This window comes from Thunnus albacares, chromosome 24 (genome assembly GCF_914725855.1).
Source record: "Thunnus albacares chromosome 24, fThuAlb1.1, whole genome shotgun sequence".
NCBI classification, from domain to species: Eukaryota; Metazoa; Chordata; class Actinopteri; order Scombriformes; family Scombridae; genus Thunnus; species Thunnus albacares.
In genome coordinates, this window is record NC_058129.1 from 1392288 (window position 1) to 1412310 (window position 20023).

At 38.8% G+C, this 20023-nt stretch overlaps 1 protein-coding gene across 1 annotated transcript in view; it reads left to right on the forward strand.

Moving 5' to 3' along the window:
- Positions 1-859: 859 nt before the first annotated feature.
- The window catches only part of LOC122976469 (pseudouridine 5'-phosphatase), a 41152-nt gene continuing 21988 nt past the window's right edge, over positions 860-20023 (forward strand). Inside the window, exons 1-3 of the mRNA XM_044344972.1 lie at positions 860-1113; positions 1931-2149; positions 4623-4852. Coding sequence (XP_044200907.1) covers positions 1044-1113; positions 1931-2149; positions 4623-4852 — 519 coding nt within the window. The 5' untranslated portion in view covers positions 860-1043. The remainder of the gene's footprint in view (positions 1114-1930; positions 2150-4622; positions 4853-20023) is intronic.

Consider the following 20023-nt stretch of genomic DNA (forward strand, 5'->3'; position numbering starts at 1 on the left):
GCTTTGTCAAGTCTGAGGCAATAACCTTGATGATGTCATAGTGATTTCATCAGAGTTATATCACTTTTGGCCTCACACTACAAATTTATAACAGAAAGGCAGTGTGTTACACACTGGTGGTGTGGTTTGAAAGATGTCAGGAGTTTTGGAGCTTGACTTATACTTGGGGCTAACATTACACACACACACACACACACACACACACACACACACACACACATATATCTTATCCAGGGGCATTGCAATCACATGGTCAGAGCCCCAAACACACAGGATCTTTTTTTTTTTTTTTTACAGTCATTTATTTCTTGTGAAGCACCCTAACTTTTGAGATGTAATTCTAAGTCACTGGAGCACATCATAGTGAAAAAAGAAATGACATACAATGCTGGATATGTGCTGTAAAAATATTTAAGTAAAAAGTCAAGTGATCACTGAGGAAAACACACATAAAATGCTAAAAAATACATGATTGCTTATACAAACATTTGATACACACACACACACACACACACACACACACACACACACACACACACACATATATATGTTAAACAAGGCTGTTGCAAAGTCGTTGCCCATTTGATTGAAGGGCAGTGTTATATTATCCAACTTACTAACTACTGGGAGAGCATTGGCGTTGGTGTTTCTTTTTCATTTTTAAGAAGTTTTTATAATATATAATATATACTCTTCATTATTTTGTTAGAGTGTTTTGCATTAGGCATTTAATAAACTTTTCAACCCTTGTTTAAAAATATAAATGGCAAAGGACGTCGGTCTGGACTTCATTTCCCAGTAGCCTTTGCTTCTGAGGACGATTATAAAGTATCCCTGAACAGACTGAAGCTCCGTTTCAGTTAAAATATTGGATTCACGATTCATTTTATTGTAACAGTTTTGTAGAGCGTGTGTAAAAAGTTCGATTGAATACTACCAGAGAGTTAGACAATTAGCTTTAAGCCAGGACTTTATGCCAGTGTTAGTTTTTATTTGTTCCGCTTCCGGTTTATTCGACGCGGAACTAAACTCATGAGTCAAACATGCCTGTGTCAAGCAGCTCCTACAAACCTGTGAGCCATGTCATCTTCGACATGGATGGATTATTATTAGGTCTTGAACCGTACTTTGTGTTTATATGTAATCGTTTTATTATACACATGTGCACCTACGCTAAAGCTATGTCAATAGAGAAACTCATTCACTTCGAGTCAGTGCTCGTGCACGGTGAAGGGTTGCATGCCAAACTCCGTAGAAAAAAGATGAAGTTTGATTTCTTTACATATGGATGAAATGACTTAGCATATCCAACATGATTTAACACTGTCTATTAAACATTATAATCTACGGATAGATTCGGCGTGTATCTGATAAACCAGTCTGTGCTACAAACATTAAAAAACTATGTATTGCTGACCTTGATTGACGTTGACCTGAAGTTAACTGACTCTATTAATGTTTAATGTTGAGACTGGTTACGGCAGTGACCCACTGCTAAAAGTTGCGATTTTACTCACAGTTTGAAATTCGTGATTATGTATACATGCCGAATTGCCGATATGTTTCCACTGAACATTTTAAAAGTTGATTAAGCCAGGTTTAACGGTTTTGTGTATACTGCTAATCCCGGTTTCTAAAAATTGCCTTATTTCTTTATGATGTTTGGCCTGATGCCACCTCGTTTTACAAGAGAAAGTGGCACTTCAGGGATATAACTAAATGAACGTTTAACCTTGATAGTTTAATTTCCAAACGTCAGTTTAGTTGAGGTGTTAAAGAATCATGGCATATTGAATGAAGCACTTGTAATATTTACTGCTACTTTTTAAGTTGACAGCCAACTATTGGAGTCTCCTCTGTTCATTTGCAGGCTACAATGACTTAATTAATTGAAAGCTATTCATTTTCTGTCTGTATTTCCTCATTTCAGACACAGAGCGACTGTACACTGTGTCCTTCCAGGAAATATGTGACCGGTTTGGAAAGCAGTACACATGGGATGTGAAGTCAACAGTGATGGGTAAAAAGGCTTTGGATGCTGCCCAAATTATCCGGGACACTCTGGAGCTTCCCATGACAGCAGAGGAACTCCTCGCTGAAAGCAGACAAATACAAGAAAGGATATTTCCCTCTGCTAAACTCATGCCAGGTATGCTTCATTTACCACGTTCACCAGTGCCATATTTAAGGACTAACACAAAAGAATACAGAAATATGAAACAGTAAAATTGAACTGATTTGTTGTCAGCTATGAGTGGCCCATCAATAGCTTTTGTGTGGGCCGCTGTCCTCTTTATTCTACATGTAGGAGTGTGCTGTTTCTGCCATTTTTTGTGTGCGCACAGGACATTTGTGTACGCCATCTGCAACATTTTTATTCTGATATCTGCAGCTAACAATCATTCTCTGATTAATGAATAGATTATTCTGTAATAGGTCCAAAATAATGAGCAATAAACGTGTCTCTACTGTGATGGATAGATATTGATAACTAAAGTTTTAGTGTCATGCACATGTTCATTTCTGAGTGTTTTCTTTACATAACCTCATGGTCAGTCTACTGATCATACTGTCAGTGTCTGTCATGTCTGTAAGTTCTCATGTTTGAAATAGATTCAGAAAGGAAAACGCATCTTATAAATGTCCATTGGTGTTGTATAAGTATGGTGATTCAGCAGGCGCAGCAGTCATTTATTTCATACATTGATGCCCATGATGTCATGTCATCATTGAATTATAATGGAGAGCATCTGAGCAAAGACAAGAAAACCTTGACAACCTTGTCAGGGTTGACTTAGCAGAACCATTACGTTGATGTTCATTATTTTGTCGGCTCCTTCCTAATAGTGCGTAGAAGCAGTTGTTCGGTCGGTGTGTGCTGTTGTACATTAACAGTGCACATTTGTCAGGCAAACAGTAAAACATGAACTTGAGTATTTAGGCTGTCTGGATCTTGTTCAAACCTTCCTGGCTGCACACTATAGGACAATGTACAACATGTCATAGGAAACCATCTGGAAAGCTTTTCATAATGAAATTAATTCATTAAATTAAATTAATAATGAAAAAACAATATTGCAGTTTGACTGGTACAAAGAAAGATGAAAAAGAAAAAATCTTACAATAATACAAGTATGTTCTTCGTCAGCCACATGTTGAGGCGGGGTGCTCAGTCACAGTCCTGGATGTTTTGGTGCCGCAGACAATCTCTACTTTAATCTGTCAGTTGTTTTCTTGATTAATTGATTAGTTGTTTGGTCCATAAAATGGTGAAAATTGGTCACTGGTGACATCCTCAAATGTCTTGTTTAGTCCACAACTTACTGTCATAAAGGACTAAAGAAACCAGAAAATATTCACATTTGAGAAGCTGGAATCAGAGAATTTGGACGTTGTCTTCTTAAAAAATTACTCAAAATTATGTATCGATTGATTCAAATCGATTCATTTAACAGATGGCAACTAATCAATTAATTGACCAATCGTTGCAGCTTTTAGTTTTAATGGACTATATACAGTTGAATGGACTTCTTTAAAATTAGTAGTTACATTTTCCTCTAAGACTCCGTTAAGCTCAGCTATGCATGAAAAAATGTTGAGGTTGCCACTGAAAAAAGAATTGTCCAGCAAAAAAAGTTTAACCAGACTCTGCAAGCATACATTTATGGTGGATTACTTTGTAGCAGAAAATTGCTTATCAGAGGCAGTAAGCACCTGAATGCTGGCACAGTTCATCTTAATGATTAGTGTATTTAGTTAGTAGATGATGCTTGAAACAATACTCATTAAATATATTACATTTCCTGTGTGAAATATTGCATCTGCTCTTTTTTCCCTGAAGGATAATAAATAATTGAAGGACAATTTCATAAAGGTGTAATGGGTTTTTATGATGTTAGCAGAGGTGGTCTTTGACTCAGGCTTGCTTTCAGAGTTGAATACCAGTGGTACATTCTAACTAAACATGGCAATACTCAGAGTCGTGAGCTGTGGTTTGTTCAGAGTCTGCTTTTCACCTTACTCCTTAATTCTGTCATACTGCCTCCACTATTCATGGGTGTAAAAGCATTTAGTGGATATGTAGCGTTCATTCCTGAGGACAGAGGATTGCAGGATGCATGGGTTAGCAGTCTTACAGTGGCTCTGCAAAGTTGCAGTTTTTGGTTGCATTTAGAGGAACCTGGAATGGAACAGCCTTAATTGCCCTTTGTGACATATTTCATGTAGAAATGTGGACTTTGCAGGATTGAGCCATTGTATCTAGATGCAGTAATAATGTTTAGTAAAGTGGTAGCATGGTCAGCACTGCCGACAGTTTGCAGAGGACAGAGAGATGGTTTCAGTGTCCATGTTCATCACCTAACAGGCAAGTTAAAGGACTGTCCTCCCTGAGGGAGTTTTTATTACAGGTTTTATGGACGGTTTGTGGATGGTTATTCTTGAAACTGTAGATTCAAATCCTCCCACAACTATCAAAATAAAAAAAAATACAAATAAAAACATATGAACAAGTTGTGGACTGGGAAGGAGCTCCATATAACAGGGATTTTATTGAAAGCAGTCAGGATTAGCCTTGTAAAGTGACATATTTTTCTAATATCAGATGTTGTTGTGTACTAAAGGTGTGGAGAAACTGATAAACCACCTGCAGAAACACAGTATCCCCATCGCGGTGGCGACCAGTTCAGCTGGTGTGACCTTCAGTTTGAAGACGAGCCAACACAAAGCCTTCTTCGCTGTGTTTGACCACATTGTCCTGGGAGATGATCCTGAGGTGAAGAACGGCAAACCCCAACCTGACTCCTTCCTGGTCTGCGCCAGCAGATTCAAGCCTCCAGCCTCCCCAGAGACTGTAAGTACGACTGACTACAGATGTAAGACATTTAAGGTCAGGTTACTCCACTTCCCCAGTGTTCTTTGAAGTGTAGTGGTATTTAAATCAGTGTATCTGCAGGTTTTGAAAAGTCTTTAAAAGCACTGAATTCAGTTTCCTCAAAAACAGTTAGTAGAAAGTGTTAAAAGTCTTAAATCTAATTTAAAAAAGTCTTTGAGGTTTCTCTTGCCTTCTGTAGGCTGTAATGTTAAGTTGTTTTTGTAGCTCATTGCGAGCTGTCGGGAGACATTCTACACCGGTAAGGAGGGATTGTTTCGACAGTGGAGTGTGTGCAGAGGAAGCTGTTCAAACCTCTTTGAAGAGTTTCAGTCAGCATCATCAGACCCGTAGTAAACACTGTCTCTGCTGCAAGCTACAGTAGCCAGGAAGCTCTTCCACTTGCAATGGACAAGTGTCCATTTAAGCAAATACTTAAATGAATTAATCATTTTTTATCGCTTAAACTATCCATCCATTTTCTTACTCGCATTGATTTAATGAATTATATCATTAGGAATTCTTGTTAATATGCAACTGGAAAAATGTGATATGATAATAAATAACTGTTTTTGCGTCATGCTTTCACGCTATGGGCAGTATGATGGTGAAACAGGTATTGAATTGCATTCTACGTGGATTTAAAATGGTCTTAAAATGTCTTAAATTTAAAGGGGACATATTATGCTTTTTGTGATTATCTGTTATTTATATACTGTTATGATGTTGGATGTCAAATATGGTGAAATTTCAAAACCTGCTCTGAATGCTTTGTTTGCCACAGTTTTTTTCACCTTGCTGATGTCGGCTCATCACGCATGCTCATAAACAGCTGTCCTTTCTGTAGCCTTGGTTGCTAAGGTTGTTGCTAAGGTTTTTCCATGTGTTGTTTGTCTTCTTCAGTCTCATATTTTGGATCAGATTCCATCTCGAACATGTATGGATGGATTTGAGAAGCTGACATTTCAAGTAAAGAAGGAGAAAAAGTAGTGAATACCTGCTACTTTAGTTTGTTTCATGATCTGTTGTCGTAGCCTCCCGAGCGACCAGAAGGGCAGCTTCCTCAAGCTGCCCAATCATAACAGAGTGGCTCATCGGGAGGGGGGCCTCAATGCAACATTTCCTATAAACCCCTTCACTTCCTGTTTTGCCAGTTTCTTGGGGGTTTGTTTTGATGATGAGAGGAGAGGTTAACTAACTGTAAATGAGAATTTATTTTTGTTTGTCCGACCCGGTCGCACTCAATATTCACTCAAAATAGAGGATATCAATGGGCGTGTCGCAGTTGTCTTTCATTCTCATTGCAAAGTATGGACATTAAATTTACAATGATAAATTGTTGTGGCTAAAATTTGGTTGGCTAAAATTTCTGATGTTGTTGCCTAATAAAAAACAGACAGTCGTCAGGGGCCAAAAAGTTTTGCTGGAGAGCCGAATTTGGTCCATGAGCTGCTATTTACCTACTGGAGTAGGGAATGGATGGATGTGATGAATGTAGCTCCAAAGCAGATCACTTTGTTGCACCTGGTGAACAGTTTTGTCCTAAAAACAGACAAATGACATTAGAAGCAAAATATGACATAAAGATTTTACAGATTTTATTTCCAGTACCAGCCACTCAGAATTGCTGCCCCCAGCTGGCTGCCAGCTGCTGCCAGCCGGATATATCCATTCATTCCATTCAGGTAAGCAGGTTTGGTCCCTGTCGTGGACCAGCCGGCAATTCTGGGCGGCTGCATCTGTATAACACTCCAACAACAACAATACTATACAAATGATTTTACCAAAGAAATCTGTAAAAATGAATTGTTGTCGGTACATTTTAATAGATAAAGATTAGAAATGGTAGTAGTGTCTTCCCAGTTCTCAAGGTGTGGGGTTTTGATTGACAAGGTTATTTCTCTCACCACCAGATACCACAGTTGTTATACTGTATCTGCTCATTATATAAGTGACTCTTTTTTTCCCCAAAAGTAGCTTAAAAATATTGATGGATGTGCTTTTTATTTAATTATTTTGGATATTTTCTTTTTTAAACTTGCACCCGTTTGCTTTATGCAATGAAAAAAACACAGTTAGAAGATCTCTGATGAACAAGCTGTCAGTCATCTGCACCTGCTGCCCAGCTTCACCACCTAAATTACAGCACATACTACTGCAGCCTCATTATTACTCACTGACTAACTTTTTAAACTCTTCCTCCACTCTCTGTCTGTTTTCTGTACACTCATTACCATGTTCTCTACCAACCGTACAAGTCGATAGAGAGTACCAACCCGATCCATGGAAAACATCTGGAAAACCTGAAAAAGGTTTCCCGAAGGCTGAGACATAGCACTACAAGTCAGCAATATGTCCTATATCTAGTTGTATTTAGCTGCCTGTATGTCAGCCAATGGCTTTTTATTTGCAGCTAATGTGTTCCATTTGCAGTAATGCAGGCAGAGCCTGATGTCAGCCACTCTGCACTGACAGACGCGCACTTCTACTGTGGCACTTTAATCAAAAGTGGTGAGCTTTCAGGGTTCATAGGCTGTTTAAGATATATTTTCACTGTGGAAGCCTTGCGCAGTGTTGAGTCAGTCTAAAATAGCTGCCAAATATCTCACTAAAAGAACCAAATAACAGTGTGAGTCCTGACCTACTTCCATGAAAACACTCACACTGTAGACCACATGAAACAAATGTTAGCGTTATGCTAATTTGAACAAATCTGCTGTTGATCATTCTTTGGTGCACAACTTCTTAATTGAATATGTAATTTAATGACATGCTTGTTTTTGTTAATACAATTTCATTCAGTTTCTTATTCATGTAAAATTCATGTGTTTTTAGGAATATACTGCATATGATACACATCGTCGCCTATAACATTAATTATTTGGTGAGTTATTTTTCCACTAAGACCACTAAGCTGTAGTTGGCAGAGGTAATGTTTTTGCCCCACTGATCACATGTGTATATCTAGACCATGGCTGGGTGGGAGGTGAGATTTGTATGCAGCCTGAGGGAAAGTGTTGCCTGAGAAATCAGGAGCAAAAAACTCTTTTTTTTACCATGAAGCTTTTCATGTGAGTGTATGGTAACAATTAAAAGTAAAACCGGACTGAAAAATGTTGACAATGCTGTGAGTATAAGCTAAATAATAAATAAAGCAAGCTTAATGTTTTGTTTGGATCCTCACATTTATTTTGCAAAGTACCATATTGACCCAAATATAAGACGAACCCCCCCCCCCCCCTTTTTTTCAAGACTCATTTATGGAAAAAGATTTACAACTTGGAGCGTAGTTGTCGTCAACTGGAGTACTTCACCTGGATCACGGTCTCTCCTCTGCTCCGCTGAGCTCCATGTGTGTGTGGAGGGTGACGCAGAGGAAGGGAGAGAAACACAGAGCGATCATAAATGACAGCAAAACACGGTAGAAACTACGTTTATTTATGTTTTTTTACCTAATTTATGTGCACTCGTTTCATTTCAGCTCAGTGTGAGGCTCTCCACTGCATTTTGCTGTCATCTGTGGTTACGCTGTAAGTTTCTCTCCTCTCTGTTTCACCGCAGGCGGGGGCTGAGCGCTCCACTCACACATGGAGCTCAGCGGAGCAGAGGAAAGACAGTGAAGTAGTCGAGATGATGGCAACACTTGTTATTATACTGTTGCTCAGTTGTTGGTTAACTTGGCCTACTTTTCACTTTGTTCAAGACGATCACTGTGTCTCTCCATCTTTTAGGCCCCCCTGTGCTGTAGGCTAGTTTTGTGAGGGACGGTGGCTGGCCTCAGTCAGGAAGGGAGCACTTGTTTTAAAGATTTTTGGCACCATCTGTTGTTGTGAATGTATATTGACATTTAAAAGTCTTGATATTTATAAGAATATAAGACAACCCCACTGTTTTCACGTATTTCCAGGGAAAAAACCCTGTCTTATATTTGGAACCAATTGTAATTAAGTAGTCAAAACTAGGGCTGCACCAAACGATTATTTCTATTATCTATGAATCAGTTGATTATTTTCTCAATTAATTGATTAGTTGTTTGGTCTACAAAATATCAGAAAATGGTAAAAAATGTCGATCACTGTTTCCCAGACTCAACGTCCTCAAATGTCTTTTTCTTCCCAACCACAACCCAAAGATACTAATTTTAGGGCTAAATAAAACAGAAAATATTCACATTTGAGAAGCAAATTTCCTGCAAAAAATCCGTGTGAATGCTGACAGCTGAAATAAATCACAAAGCCAAAAATGCAGAAATCTGCAGCAATTTTTTTTTAAAAATCTTGTAGCGCCACCTACAGGTGGAACTGTATCAAATGCTGCAGACTTGTTCAGCATCCCCATCTGTACAACTTTGCTAAATTTGGTTAGCATGGAATATTTCATTTAAGAGATAAGGTAGTTAATAAGTAGTATAGTTGTGTGTCACTAATGGCCACAAGGTGGGGCTGTTGGTGTCATGTTTCATTGTGTTGTGCTCATTCTCAGGGAGAACTTCTGTACCAAGAGTCATTTTATTGAAGACAAGAGAAATGTAGAAATATATTATAATATTACAGTAGCGCCCCCTGTGGGTAGAATTGTATCAAATGTTGTGTGCAGTGTGGCTGTATGTATGTGTCTGTGTGGCATCATTCCCAAGTCTGGTCAAATTTAGCGTTGAAGAGTTATGGCCCTTATGTTAAGTGCATCAGGCCATGCCTTCAAAATTTTGGACAAATGGTAAGTAATACCCAAAAATGAACTCATAGGTTTTATCAGGGTTCATCTAAATATGGTGTGTACCAAGTTTGGTGAAGATTAGTTTAAATATTTGCCAACGGAAGCAAAAAATATGTTTACCAAAAAATTCAAAATGGCAGAAAATGTTTCTAGGCGCAAATAGGCATGGCCTATATCAGTTGAGTCGGCATCGTACCAAGGAACACACTGTGCAAATGTTGTGTTGCTGTACCTCATGGTTCATGAGTTATGTGGACGAGGCCTCACTTGAGCCTTCTAACTCTGCCTCCTCTATGGAGGACCTGTCAGTCGGTTCTAGAAAGGTTTAATACATTGGCAATTGAAATTGTAGTCTGTAACATATGCTGATTTCCAAATTTACACCAGGAAGCCTAATCAGAGGGCCAGAGAAAATCAAAGAGGTACAGAGTCAGTTAGTTATTCACATGAAGGTTGCATGTTTAAAGATGCTGTATAGCTTAAAGTGACAATCTCCAAGATCTCTGTTTTGTTCTCTTTGGCGGCACCGTATGGCGATAAGCGGTAATTGCAAGTGTGTTGTTCTTTTGTGTGGATAACATTAATAAATTACTCATTGGCTTTTTACTTGTGAAGCTTTTATTGCACTTACAGTAATGTAAGGGGTGTAGTTATTGTCAACTCGAGTACTTCACCTGGTTCACTGTCCTCCACTCTGCTGTGTGTGCAGCACACACACACACAAGGAGCCCTCGCTGAAATACAAGGGCGCAGTGGAGATGAGAGGATATAGCATGACTGTTTATTTATGTTATTTTCCAAATTTACGTGCACTTGTTTCATTTGAGTTCAGGGTCTGTTTGTCTCGTCTCCTCTGCTCTGCTCTGAGGAGCACCGAGGGGCAGGGCTCAGCACACACAGCGCAGCGCAGGAGAGACAGTTACTGTACGTGCAATAAAAGCTTTGCAATTAAAAAGCCAATAAGAATAAGCTTTGAAAAGATAGGCCGCTTCACACACAAGCGAAAGAAGAATGAGTCTGTTGCGTTAGCTCTGCTGATTCAAACGCATGGCAGGAAAGGTGCCACCGACACCTGGTTTGTAATAATCAAAAGGTACAAATAAATAGAATTACCGTAATTACATTTTTTTTCCATGTTTTCCATGTAAGGGTGTTGGTGTGTTTATTTGTAACCGCTGTGAGCCAATCAGAAAGTAACATTTTATTCCGGTTTTCTCACTACCACTGCTCGCTCTCTCTCTCTCAGCTGGCTCGGGCACGCTCTCTCTTTCTCTCGTCTTTTTCAAAATGAGTTGGGAAGCCGTCAGTAGCGAAACTGCAGCGAGACGCAGCAGCGAGGCAAAGGTTTGAAACAGTCAATAAAATTCAGTAAATAGTGAAACTGCCAGTTTCATTACTTCATATTCATGTAATAAACATACAAATGTCAATGGTAATCTGAATGAGTAATAAAGAAAAAGTAAAAAAAATCAGTTATAATAATCATCCACTTATAGTGATCAATTTGACCTGGACGGATGTGATCACTATAAACAGTTTCCACTGTGGTAAGGCCAGGGCTGGATAACATTTTTGTCCACTTTCTATCTACAAACCCTTTTTTTATTGAATGAAGTGAGCCAAAATTCTCAAATGCATCAGTGTATAATGTTGTATTAATACAGATAGCTGTCAGAAATAAAGTGTTAAATGAATGAGATGATTACTTCTATCAGGTAATATGTGATCAAAGCATGAGTATTTATTATTAGATATGTCTCAGTGCTGTAGACACAGTTCAGTCAGGACTCCAGGGCTGAGGATCAGTCTCCTGTCTTTAAGTAATACCAGTTTTATTGGAAATGGCAGCTGCAAACAGTTTCTTTCCCAACATCTATATAGTAACATCAAATGTTCATCATTCAGCAGGTTTGCTATTACTGATTGTATAAACCTCAACCTTAGTAAAAAGTGATTATATATCAGCTTTTAACTGTAAAACCGTGCGTATGTAAATGGATAATGTAAAAAAACACGGTGCAGTCAAAAAGAAATCATTCAGAAAGTGAGCAATGATGATATTTTCCTCATACTGCATTTGGACATTTACAGCCTAATTTAACAGGGAAATTTGAGGCATCCAATAGATATATTCTTGCTAACTCCTCTCCTCTCTTCTCACTTTAAAGGCTTTTTTGCTGCAAATAGGTCTGCCTGTGGCATGGCGCACCTGATTTTTTAATCTGGAGCCAGCCGCGGTTACGGCTGGCATTTTTCTTGATGAGATATGAAACTGCAGCTCAGAGGGGGAATCGACAGAGTGTTCAGTGGAATAACGAATGATGATGCGTCACTCCCTGGCTCCCACTCCGTGACAGAGGAGAGGAGAGGAGCAGGAGGAGGGGGGTGAGCGGCAGAGACATGAGACAGAGGGAGAGAGAGAGAAGGAGAGCGGGCAGAGGCAAAGCTAGAGGGAGGAGGGTGGAGAGGAGGAGGAGGTAAACAGAATGAGCAGGCCTATGGTAATAACACATCCAATTGTCAGCTCTTCCTGCCCTAATCTTAACTCTGAGGGAAAAAAAAAAAAAAACACTAGCTTGTTTTAGTCACTGAGAGGTGCAAGGAAAAGGCAGAAAGACAGATGCATGTAACACATTTTTGAGTTTGCACAGACAGAACGACACTTAGTAATAAAAGGATTTTCAAGTGCTATATAAAATGTACGATGCATTACAATGTCAAGAGGTCGTGATATGTAGCACAATAGGCAAGCCAAGCTCTGTAAATGGAACTGTATTCCCAAGCGTGTGCTGTTTTACATGGAACTACTCTTTGGAGACTCAAAACATGACTGCTGTTATTTGTCTTTGGAGCTATTTCTAAACATAATACCGTGCCTAAACTCTTTGTGGTGATGGGCCATGCCATGCAGAGCAGCTGTGTCACTCCTTCATGTGTTTTTACTAGTTTTTGGTCTACAGTACAGAGGAATGTGATATGTCTGGCTTTGGATACACATACAATACTTGTAAGTAGGATTGGTTTATTGTTGGTTTGGCTCTGCACATGAGATTTGTTGATGATGCCTAAAATATAGAAAATCGTCAGCGATATCCTTTAAGTGCAATACACACTGGCAGTGTAAGTCATTTGATGTGTATCATGATACAAATCATCATACAAATAGAAGACCTCGAGGTACTGTTGGATGGATGTGTCAAACCAGGGAGTATGTAAGAATTTTGATAAAATGACTTGCTTTCTGGAGATTCGATGTGCACTGATGCTGGGGAGTCAGCCCAATTTCCTGAGGAATTAGGTCCATATTGGACATACTCTTCATAATTTATGTCCAATCCCAACGTTCAGTACCAGTGCTGGAAGTAATGTGCCTTTAATGTATGTAATATGCAAAGCTTCCATGCAAGGGTTTAGTGAAATCTGAATAAATATGAACTTCATGGGTTAAAAAAGTTAAAGACAACTTGTTTTCTCAAAAAAAGTATGTATTTTATTTTGTATGGTAATACTGCATAGCATATATTCCTTATTCAATCATTGTTGACAGACAGATATCAAGGGTTATTAAAACATAATGCAAGGCGCAAATTACGTGTACGTGACTGTTGACATGATGCGTCATAGAAAGCCAGAAAACTGTAATGTTTCCTGTTTAGGAGGATTTAATGAAAATTTCCCCTGCAGCAAAGCAAATATATTACAAGATATGATTTAATGTGATACGCAAAATGCCAGGGGCAGAGCAGAGAAAGCCCCACGTCCCTCACTGTGAACAGTGAAGTTGAGTGGCCTCACAGGGGAATAATGTGGTGTCAGGCCCCCTGTCTGAGCTGACCAAAAGTGAAAGAAAAAGCACTGCTCTCTTTTCCATGGAGAGCAGAGACATTTTTCACAACTCCAGAGTAACACTGTTGAGACAGGAGATTTTACCAAAGGTGTGCTCGGCAGCCTGAATAAGATTAATGAAACATGAAAGCGAGCTAGTTCATGCTCACACCGATATGGAGGGAGAGAGAGAGGCAGAGAGAACTAGTTCTTCCACTGTCATTAATCATACAAGGCATTACACCTGGGGAAGGCTTCATAATCCAGATATTCAAATCAGGTACAATTAAGACATGAACTTTTCTATCTGAACATTAAATTGGCCCATTACTGCTATGACAAAGCTCACTATATTCACCCCCAACCTTCATCAAATACACACCAGCCCATAGGTTTCAAATGCAAATCAGCAAATTAAGGTTTTCATGTGAAAATATAAGATGTACTGTAGGTAAGTGGTTGAGGTCACTTTTTATATGCTTAAGTGCTCATTGATCATCCCTACATTGCACTTGCACATGCTCATGCATTCCTACATGTTTGTGTATATTCATTGGGTTGTTTAGTCTACTCAGCCATTATGATCACCAAAGGCTATGGTTTTTTGGTAGTGCTGGTCTGGATCCTAGTGGATTTCAGTCTCAGTTGTCCTTGCTTTACTAACTAAGGCCTCGGCATTCCTTATCTGCTATGATCCCCACAGCAGGATGAGATAGAAAAAGAGCTGGCAAAGTGTCCTCCACATTTGCTCCTCCATGGTGGTAGTTTTTTGGTGGTACTGGTGTAGATACGAGTACCGCTCAGTATCTGTGGTCCTCATTGGTTGCACTTGAGCCTTGGGGTCGCTCCTACCCGCCTCTCAGCATCTGTGGTCCTGCCGGACACAGATCATGGCAGAGACCCTGCAGGAGTATGAGGAAACGAGCTCAAAGATCCACCAAAGTGTTCTCCACATTCTCCACTTCAAGGTGGTGGTTCTTGATGGCACTGATCTAGATTTGAGTGCCTCTTGGCATATATGGTCCTTGCTGGACACATTGGAATCTTGGCAGTTCTCCTACTCACCTCTCTGTCATGATCCCCTCTGGAGTACAAGTGGGTATCTGAATCAGTAGTGGCTTGGAACTTCATCACTCTTGTTCAATAAGTCTGCCTTGGATGCCAACCAATATCTCCCTCTCCTGGAAGTTTCCAGGATTCTAGGCTTCACATCTAACCCATCTGATATGGCAGTCACTTTCGTTTCGAAGCCCCATTGAAGGAAAGCTCTGGTTGTGCACACTGCGTTGTTCATTGTCTGGGACTTCATCATGTTTGATAAGCCTGGCTTTCATAAGAAGCAAAGAATGAAATCAGCACTTCTAAAGCCCTCAATATGCTTCAAATGAAGTGCATGTCAGATCATCTAACATTGTCTGAAACCCCTTTTCTGATGGCAGAATCAGGGGTGTGAAATCAAATCAAAACAACTTTATTGTCCACCTGTGTTGCACAAAAGTAGAAATTTGTCTTCAGCTTGCGAGATACTTAGTCAATATCACATCATTCACATTATACATTACAAAAGCAGTAAGTAAAAAACATTTTACCACGTACTTCTTTTTATTCGATCTTGTCTAATTAAACTGGACTGTGTATGTGATGTTTCTCATTGAGCACAGATACAAAACTAGCCAATGCAGCTCTGTCAAAATAGTGTTGAATTTGTTTCAGGTGATTATAAGGCAGTAGATTCTAAACATTAATCAGTGAACCTCAAAGAGCCACCACTAAAGGGTAACAAAAACATATATTATTACACACTCATTTGACTATAATGTAATGAATTTAACATGCAATTATAATAACACTGTTATTCCTTCAAACAATGGGAAATGAGAGAGAGTAAGAAGAGGTTCCCACACAGACTGGATAGAGTCGGTGAATTCCCTTTCGGCCACGGGAGCTTTGGATGTGCAGATAATGATGCTGCAACAATACGGCAACTATGATTCAGAACCTGCCCCACCTCCATACTTTTATTGGCTTTCATCCCTCAGAAACCATCAGGGGTTTACAAGGATTCACATAATAAAGAATCAGCATTCTGATCCAAAGTAGGGGAAAAACACTCACTATTTCCAAGCTGCAGTGTGTGGACTTCACACTATTCATTTATCACTTTAACCGTATTATTGTTCTCCAGTTCAATGCTTGATTGTGCCACATGGCCAGGGTCAGTGATAGAACAGATGCATCTGTTATGATGGAGAAGCTGTGAGTGTTATAAAGGATGCCTTGAAAGGTTTCCATAAAATAATCAAAAACAATCCCAAGAGTTTTCAAACGGTGCTCAGGCTGAGAGGCTCACTTAGTGTTTTTTTTCTACTCTAAAATATTCAAGATGGTAAGCTTTTGGAATAAACTCTAACAAAATATTATGGTTGGATGAATGGTTTAAAGTGCAGTGATGGCCGAGTTGATTTAAAACCACTTAGCCCACACTCTGCAACTCTCCTCTTATCTAGTGTTGCGTATGACTTGCTCAACTTGCATCTGGATACACTGCTCCATCCTTCCTCCCTGTTTGTATTTTCCTAGCTGGATACTTTATCACCACAGACTTCAAATGTGTGGGTTAAGCTTGCTGCAGGGTCCTCCTCAGATCACAAGCAAAGCAAAGGGAGGCAGGGCGGCTATAAGATTTGCAGACACTCATTTTGGCTCAATGGTGATTTTTTTTGATTAAGTCCATGGGCTGTCCACAGGATTTTCTTTGGGTGAGTTGCAATCTCTTTACACTGAGCATAACGGTAAGTTATCTCCTAATGAAAACGTGCTCAGTAATAGCCGCTTCTGTTGTGAATGCACTGTGTCACTCAGTAAACACGTCAGCCTGTGTTTCTTTCTCACCAGTTTCACAGAGAACCTTTTAAACTTAGTCATACAAGTCTACTCTAGACTACAAAAAACATTTAACTCTACGTAATTCCAAGAGTCATTTTTATTAGAGCAAAGTAATAAACAAAAGTAATGAACTATAATAATAATGATCATTTCCACAATCCTGCACTAATATATGTCCTGATTCCATTCAAGAATACATACAAACCACCTTTAAATACATTAGACCATAATACTATTGTCTTCCACAATGTGAAAGCACAGAGGAGTATACATGGCTGGTCAATTTAAAAGAAACTCCTTATTTAACTCAGAACCGCTGCTTCTTCCTACTTTAACCTGAATAACAAACCGGGGCTAATGTTAGCTGAGAGGCTAGCGGAGCGTTAGCTGCAGCATGGCTGTGGGGAAGCACAGCACTAGCCAACGTTAGCCCCGCTTCTGCATGTGGATACAACCAGAGCACTGAGCTCCGGTTTGTCAAGTTAAAGTGGGAAGACGCAGAGGGTCTGACGGGCAGCTTGAGTGAAGTGGAGCCTGTGGAGGAAGCACTGGGACCGTCAGGGTGAAATAGTCTGTGGAGGGAAGCACAGTCAGGCGGCGGAGGAGATGGCAACAAATGGGCCTCTCACAATTGGCATAAATTGCCGATGCTGATATTTCATTTTAGAGCTTTTATCAGCCGATACCGATGACGTGCTGATAATATTGTGCATCCCTAGTTTTCAATTTTAATTAGCTTTGAATAATCAGTTTTTTGCAGCAGAGGTTTATCACAATATGCTTCCACTGAAAGTTAATAGTATAAAATTCATATAATATTAAATTATTGCTCAGCCATACTGAATATAAATGTTTTGGAATAATTGTGGTTAATTTGGATATTTCATATTATATGTACTTTTCATTCAAGTTTACAGTAGGTTCAATCATGGAAATTGGTTTAAAGTCATGGAAATGTATCACTCAAAATGTGTATGAACTATGAATAAGGAATTTAAACATCTAATTTGTGTCTGTTTGGAAAAGCAGTTTCAATGTTGCTTAGTGCACCATGGAAGGAATACTTCCATGGTGCACTAAAAAAAAAAAAGAATTAAAGCGAGAGTTAAACATTTTGTGAAATCTGTTTATTCGCTTTCTTTCAGAGACTTAGATGAGAAAATCAATACCTCTCACTGGAACTATTTCTTGGCAGACAACTCCTGAGTGCAGTGACTCCCTGGAGCCTAGTGAGGAATAATTCTTTCTGTACAGACAGCTATACTAGAACCTGTGCTCACCCATCATATCTGGCGCTCATCTGCACTGTAGTCAAGGACAGAAGTGCTGATTGGATGGATAAACTGTTTGAAATAGTTCCAGCACACAATGTCCTCTAAAACTACAATTTTGTTTTTTTTTTTCCCATTTCTGTTTATGCACAGATTAAACAGACAAGACATGTGTTCATTAGTGAGCTTCAGAGGTACTTGTAGGTGTATTTATCATCTTTGGACAGAGCAAGCCTAGCCTTTTCCCCATGCTTACACTCTTTATGCTAAGTTAAGCTAACAAATTCCCAACCGTTTCTCATTCCCAGGGCATCAAATACCGACGCATTAATACACTACTGTGAAATATATTTTTAGTCAAATTTGAGTTAAATATTTAAAGTGCACTTTTAAGATAACTGCTGTCACATACTATTCTAGTATATTTTCAGTAAGTGTAAACCACTGTTAGCATGATAGTATAGTTAAAGTACACTTTCACAGACTGAAAGTATATTAATATGATGTTATTATGAAATACTAAATAGTAGGGATGTCACGAGAACAAATGCTTCAGTACCAAGTCGATGCTAAAATTCTGCTGCAATTCTTCTGGACCTGATGGAGGCAGCATATATGCCTAAAAGTGTTCCAGTCTGCCGTTGAACACCTACCTACACGGAACAACAACAGGTGGAAGACGGCGACAAGTACAGCAGCAGCGATAGCTCTGTCTCGACTCGTCAAAAAGAAAAACAATAAGAGTCATGTATGGAAGTACTTTGTGTTCAAGGTGGATCATCAGATATTAATAATAAATTCACAAAAACCAGTATGCAAACAGTGGCATCGAACTTTTCAGACAAAAGGAGGAAACGCTTCCAACTTAGCGAAGTACTTCAAAGACAGATATCCAGATTGATTCAATGAATTGAAGGTGAGTGAGTTTCAATTCAAAAGTGTTATCCAAAGTGTTATCCTTGTTATCCTGAAATCACCATTACTTTTGTTTGAGACAGCTGGCACTGCTGTGTAGTCAACTATATTTACATACAACGTTTGCAATGGCTAAACCTTAAAGGCTACCGTGTTTAGGCTAACGTAATATAACCATAGCTCCTAGAAGTAGGCTACATCATCTGTCATCTAAATATATTATATTAGCGTTTTAAGTAAATATTTCCGGACTAATGGTCTGTCACCATGTCAGTAAATTCAAACGACTGCTTGCATTCTGAATATATAGAGGTGTGTGTATGTGTGTGTTAGTACATATGTGTGTGCAGCCTCTGCTGTTTTCTTACAGTCATTGAGCTGATAACTGAAACTTCATAGTTTTCCTTTCACAGTATCAGAGAGGAGGGTGTCCACCAGGAGAGACAAGAGCAAAGTCAGCAAACACATACACAGCCAACCATATCAGAAGCTTTTTTTGTCATGTTAATAGTTGTTTCTTTTTATCATTATATATAGGCCTATTTATTATTTCCATATTTTTTCATGTCTTGTCTCAATATTGTTTCTTTTAAATACTTGAAGGCTACATGCCACTGTTGTTGTTTTTTGTAATGTTCACATGTTTTTTGTAATGTTTACATGTTTTTAATAAAAGGAGTGTATGATGAAGTACATGGGATTTATTGCTGTGTTTTTAACCGTGGTATCGAATTGGGTATCGAGAATCGTGTAATTATACTGGTATTGGTATCTACTACTAAATTTCTGGTATCATGACATCCCTACTAAATATTATATTTTTACCACACTTGATTTAAAATTAAAGTATAATGTACTTCTAATAAATACACTACTGTGTAATATATATTACTGCTCTAGTATATTTTCAGTAAGTGTATTAAAAACTATTAGCATAATAGTGTAGCTAGAATAAAATGTTTCAGTATTTCCAAACTGTACACTTCAACACCACTGAAACAGAGAATACTCTAGTGAAAAAGGAGTTAGCTACAGCTACAGCACACTAAAGTGTACTTGCATCCAAACTATTGATCTATTAATAATAATTGTCATCTATTAGTAGTACAATTCATGTACATTATACGTGTGATGTAGTGGACTATATTTAAGCACATCTGCTTTCAGTTTTTGACCTTTTCTCTAATCTTTGACTTTTGGTGAAATATTGGATCATTTGAACATTTATTGAAATGAAAGCATGTGAGAAGTTTAGAGGGAAAAATCACTATTTGGTGGAGCTGTTAACAACTCATAAACATGTGAAATGTGTCCCCGACTACACACTGCTTTTTGTAAGACGTCAAAAGCCAAAAAGGTTGGAAACCACTGGTTTCATCTTTAACAATGTGTTGTATTTGAAAAGCTTGTTATAATGTATGTGTTGTTTATCCAGCCAGTCATTACAGCTTGGCCTTGTGGAGGCAAAGGCCTCAGAATCGACCTTGAACCATTTGTTTGACCTTTGAGATATGTTGCTCACACACACACATTAACATAT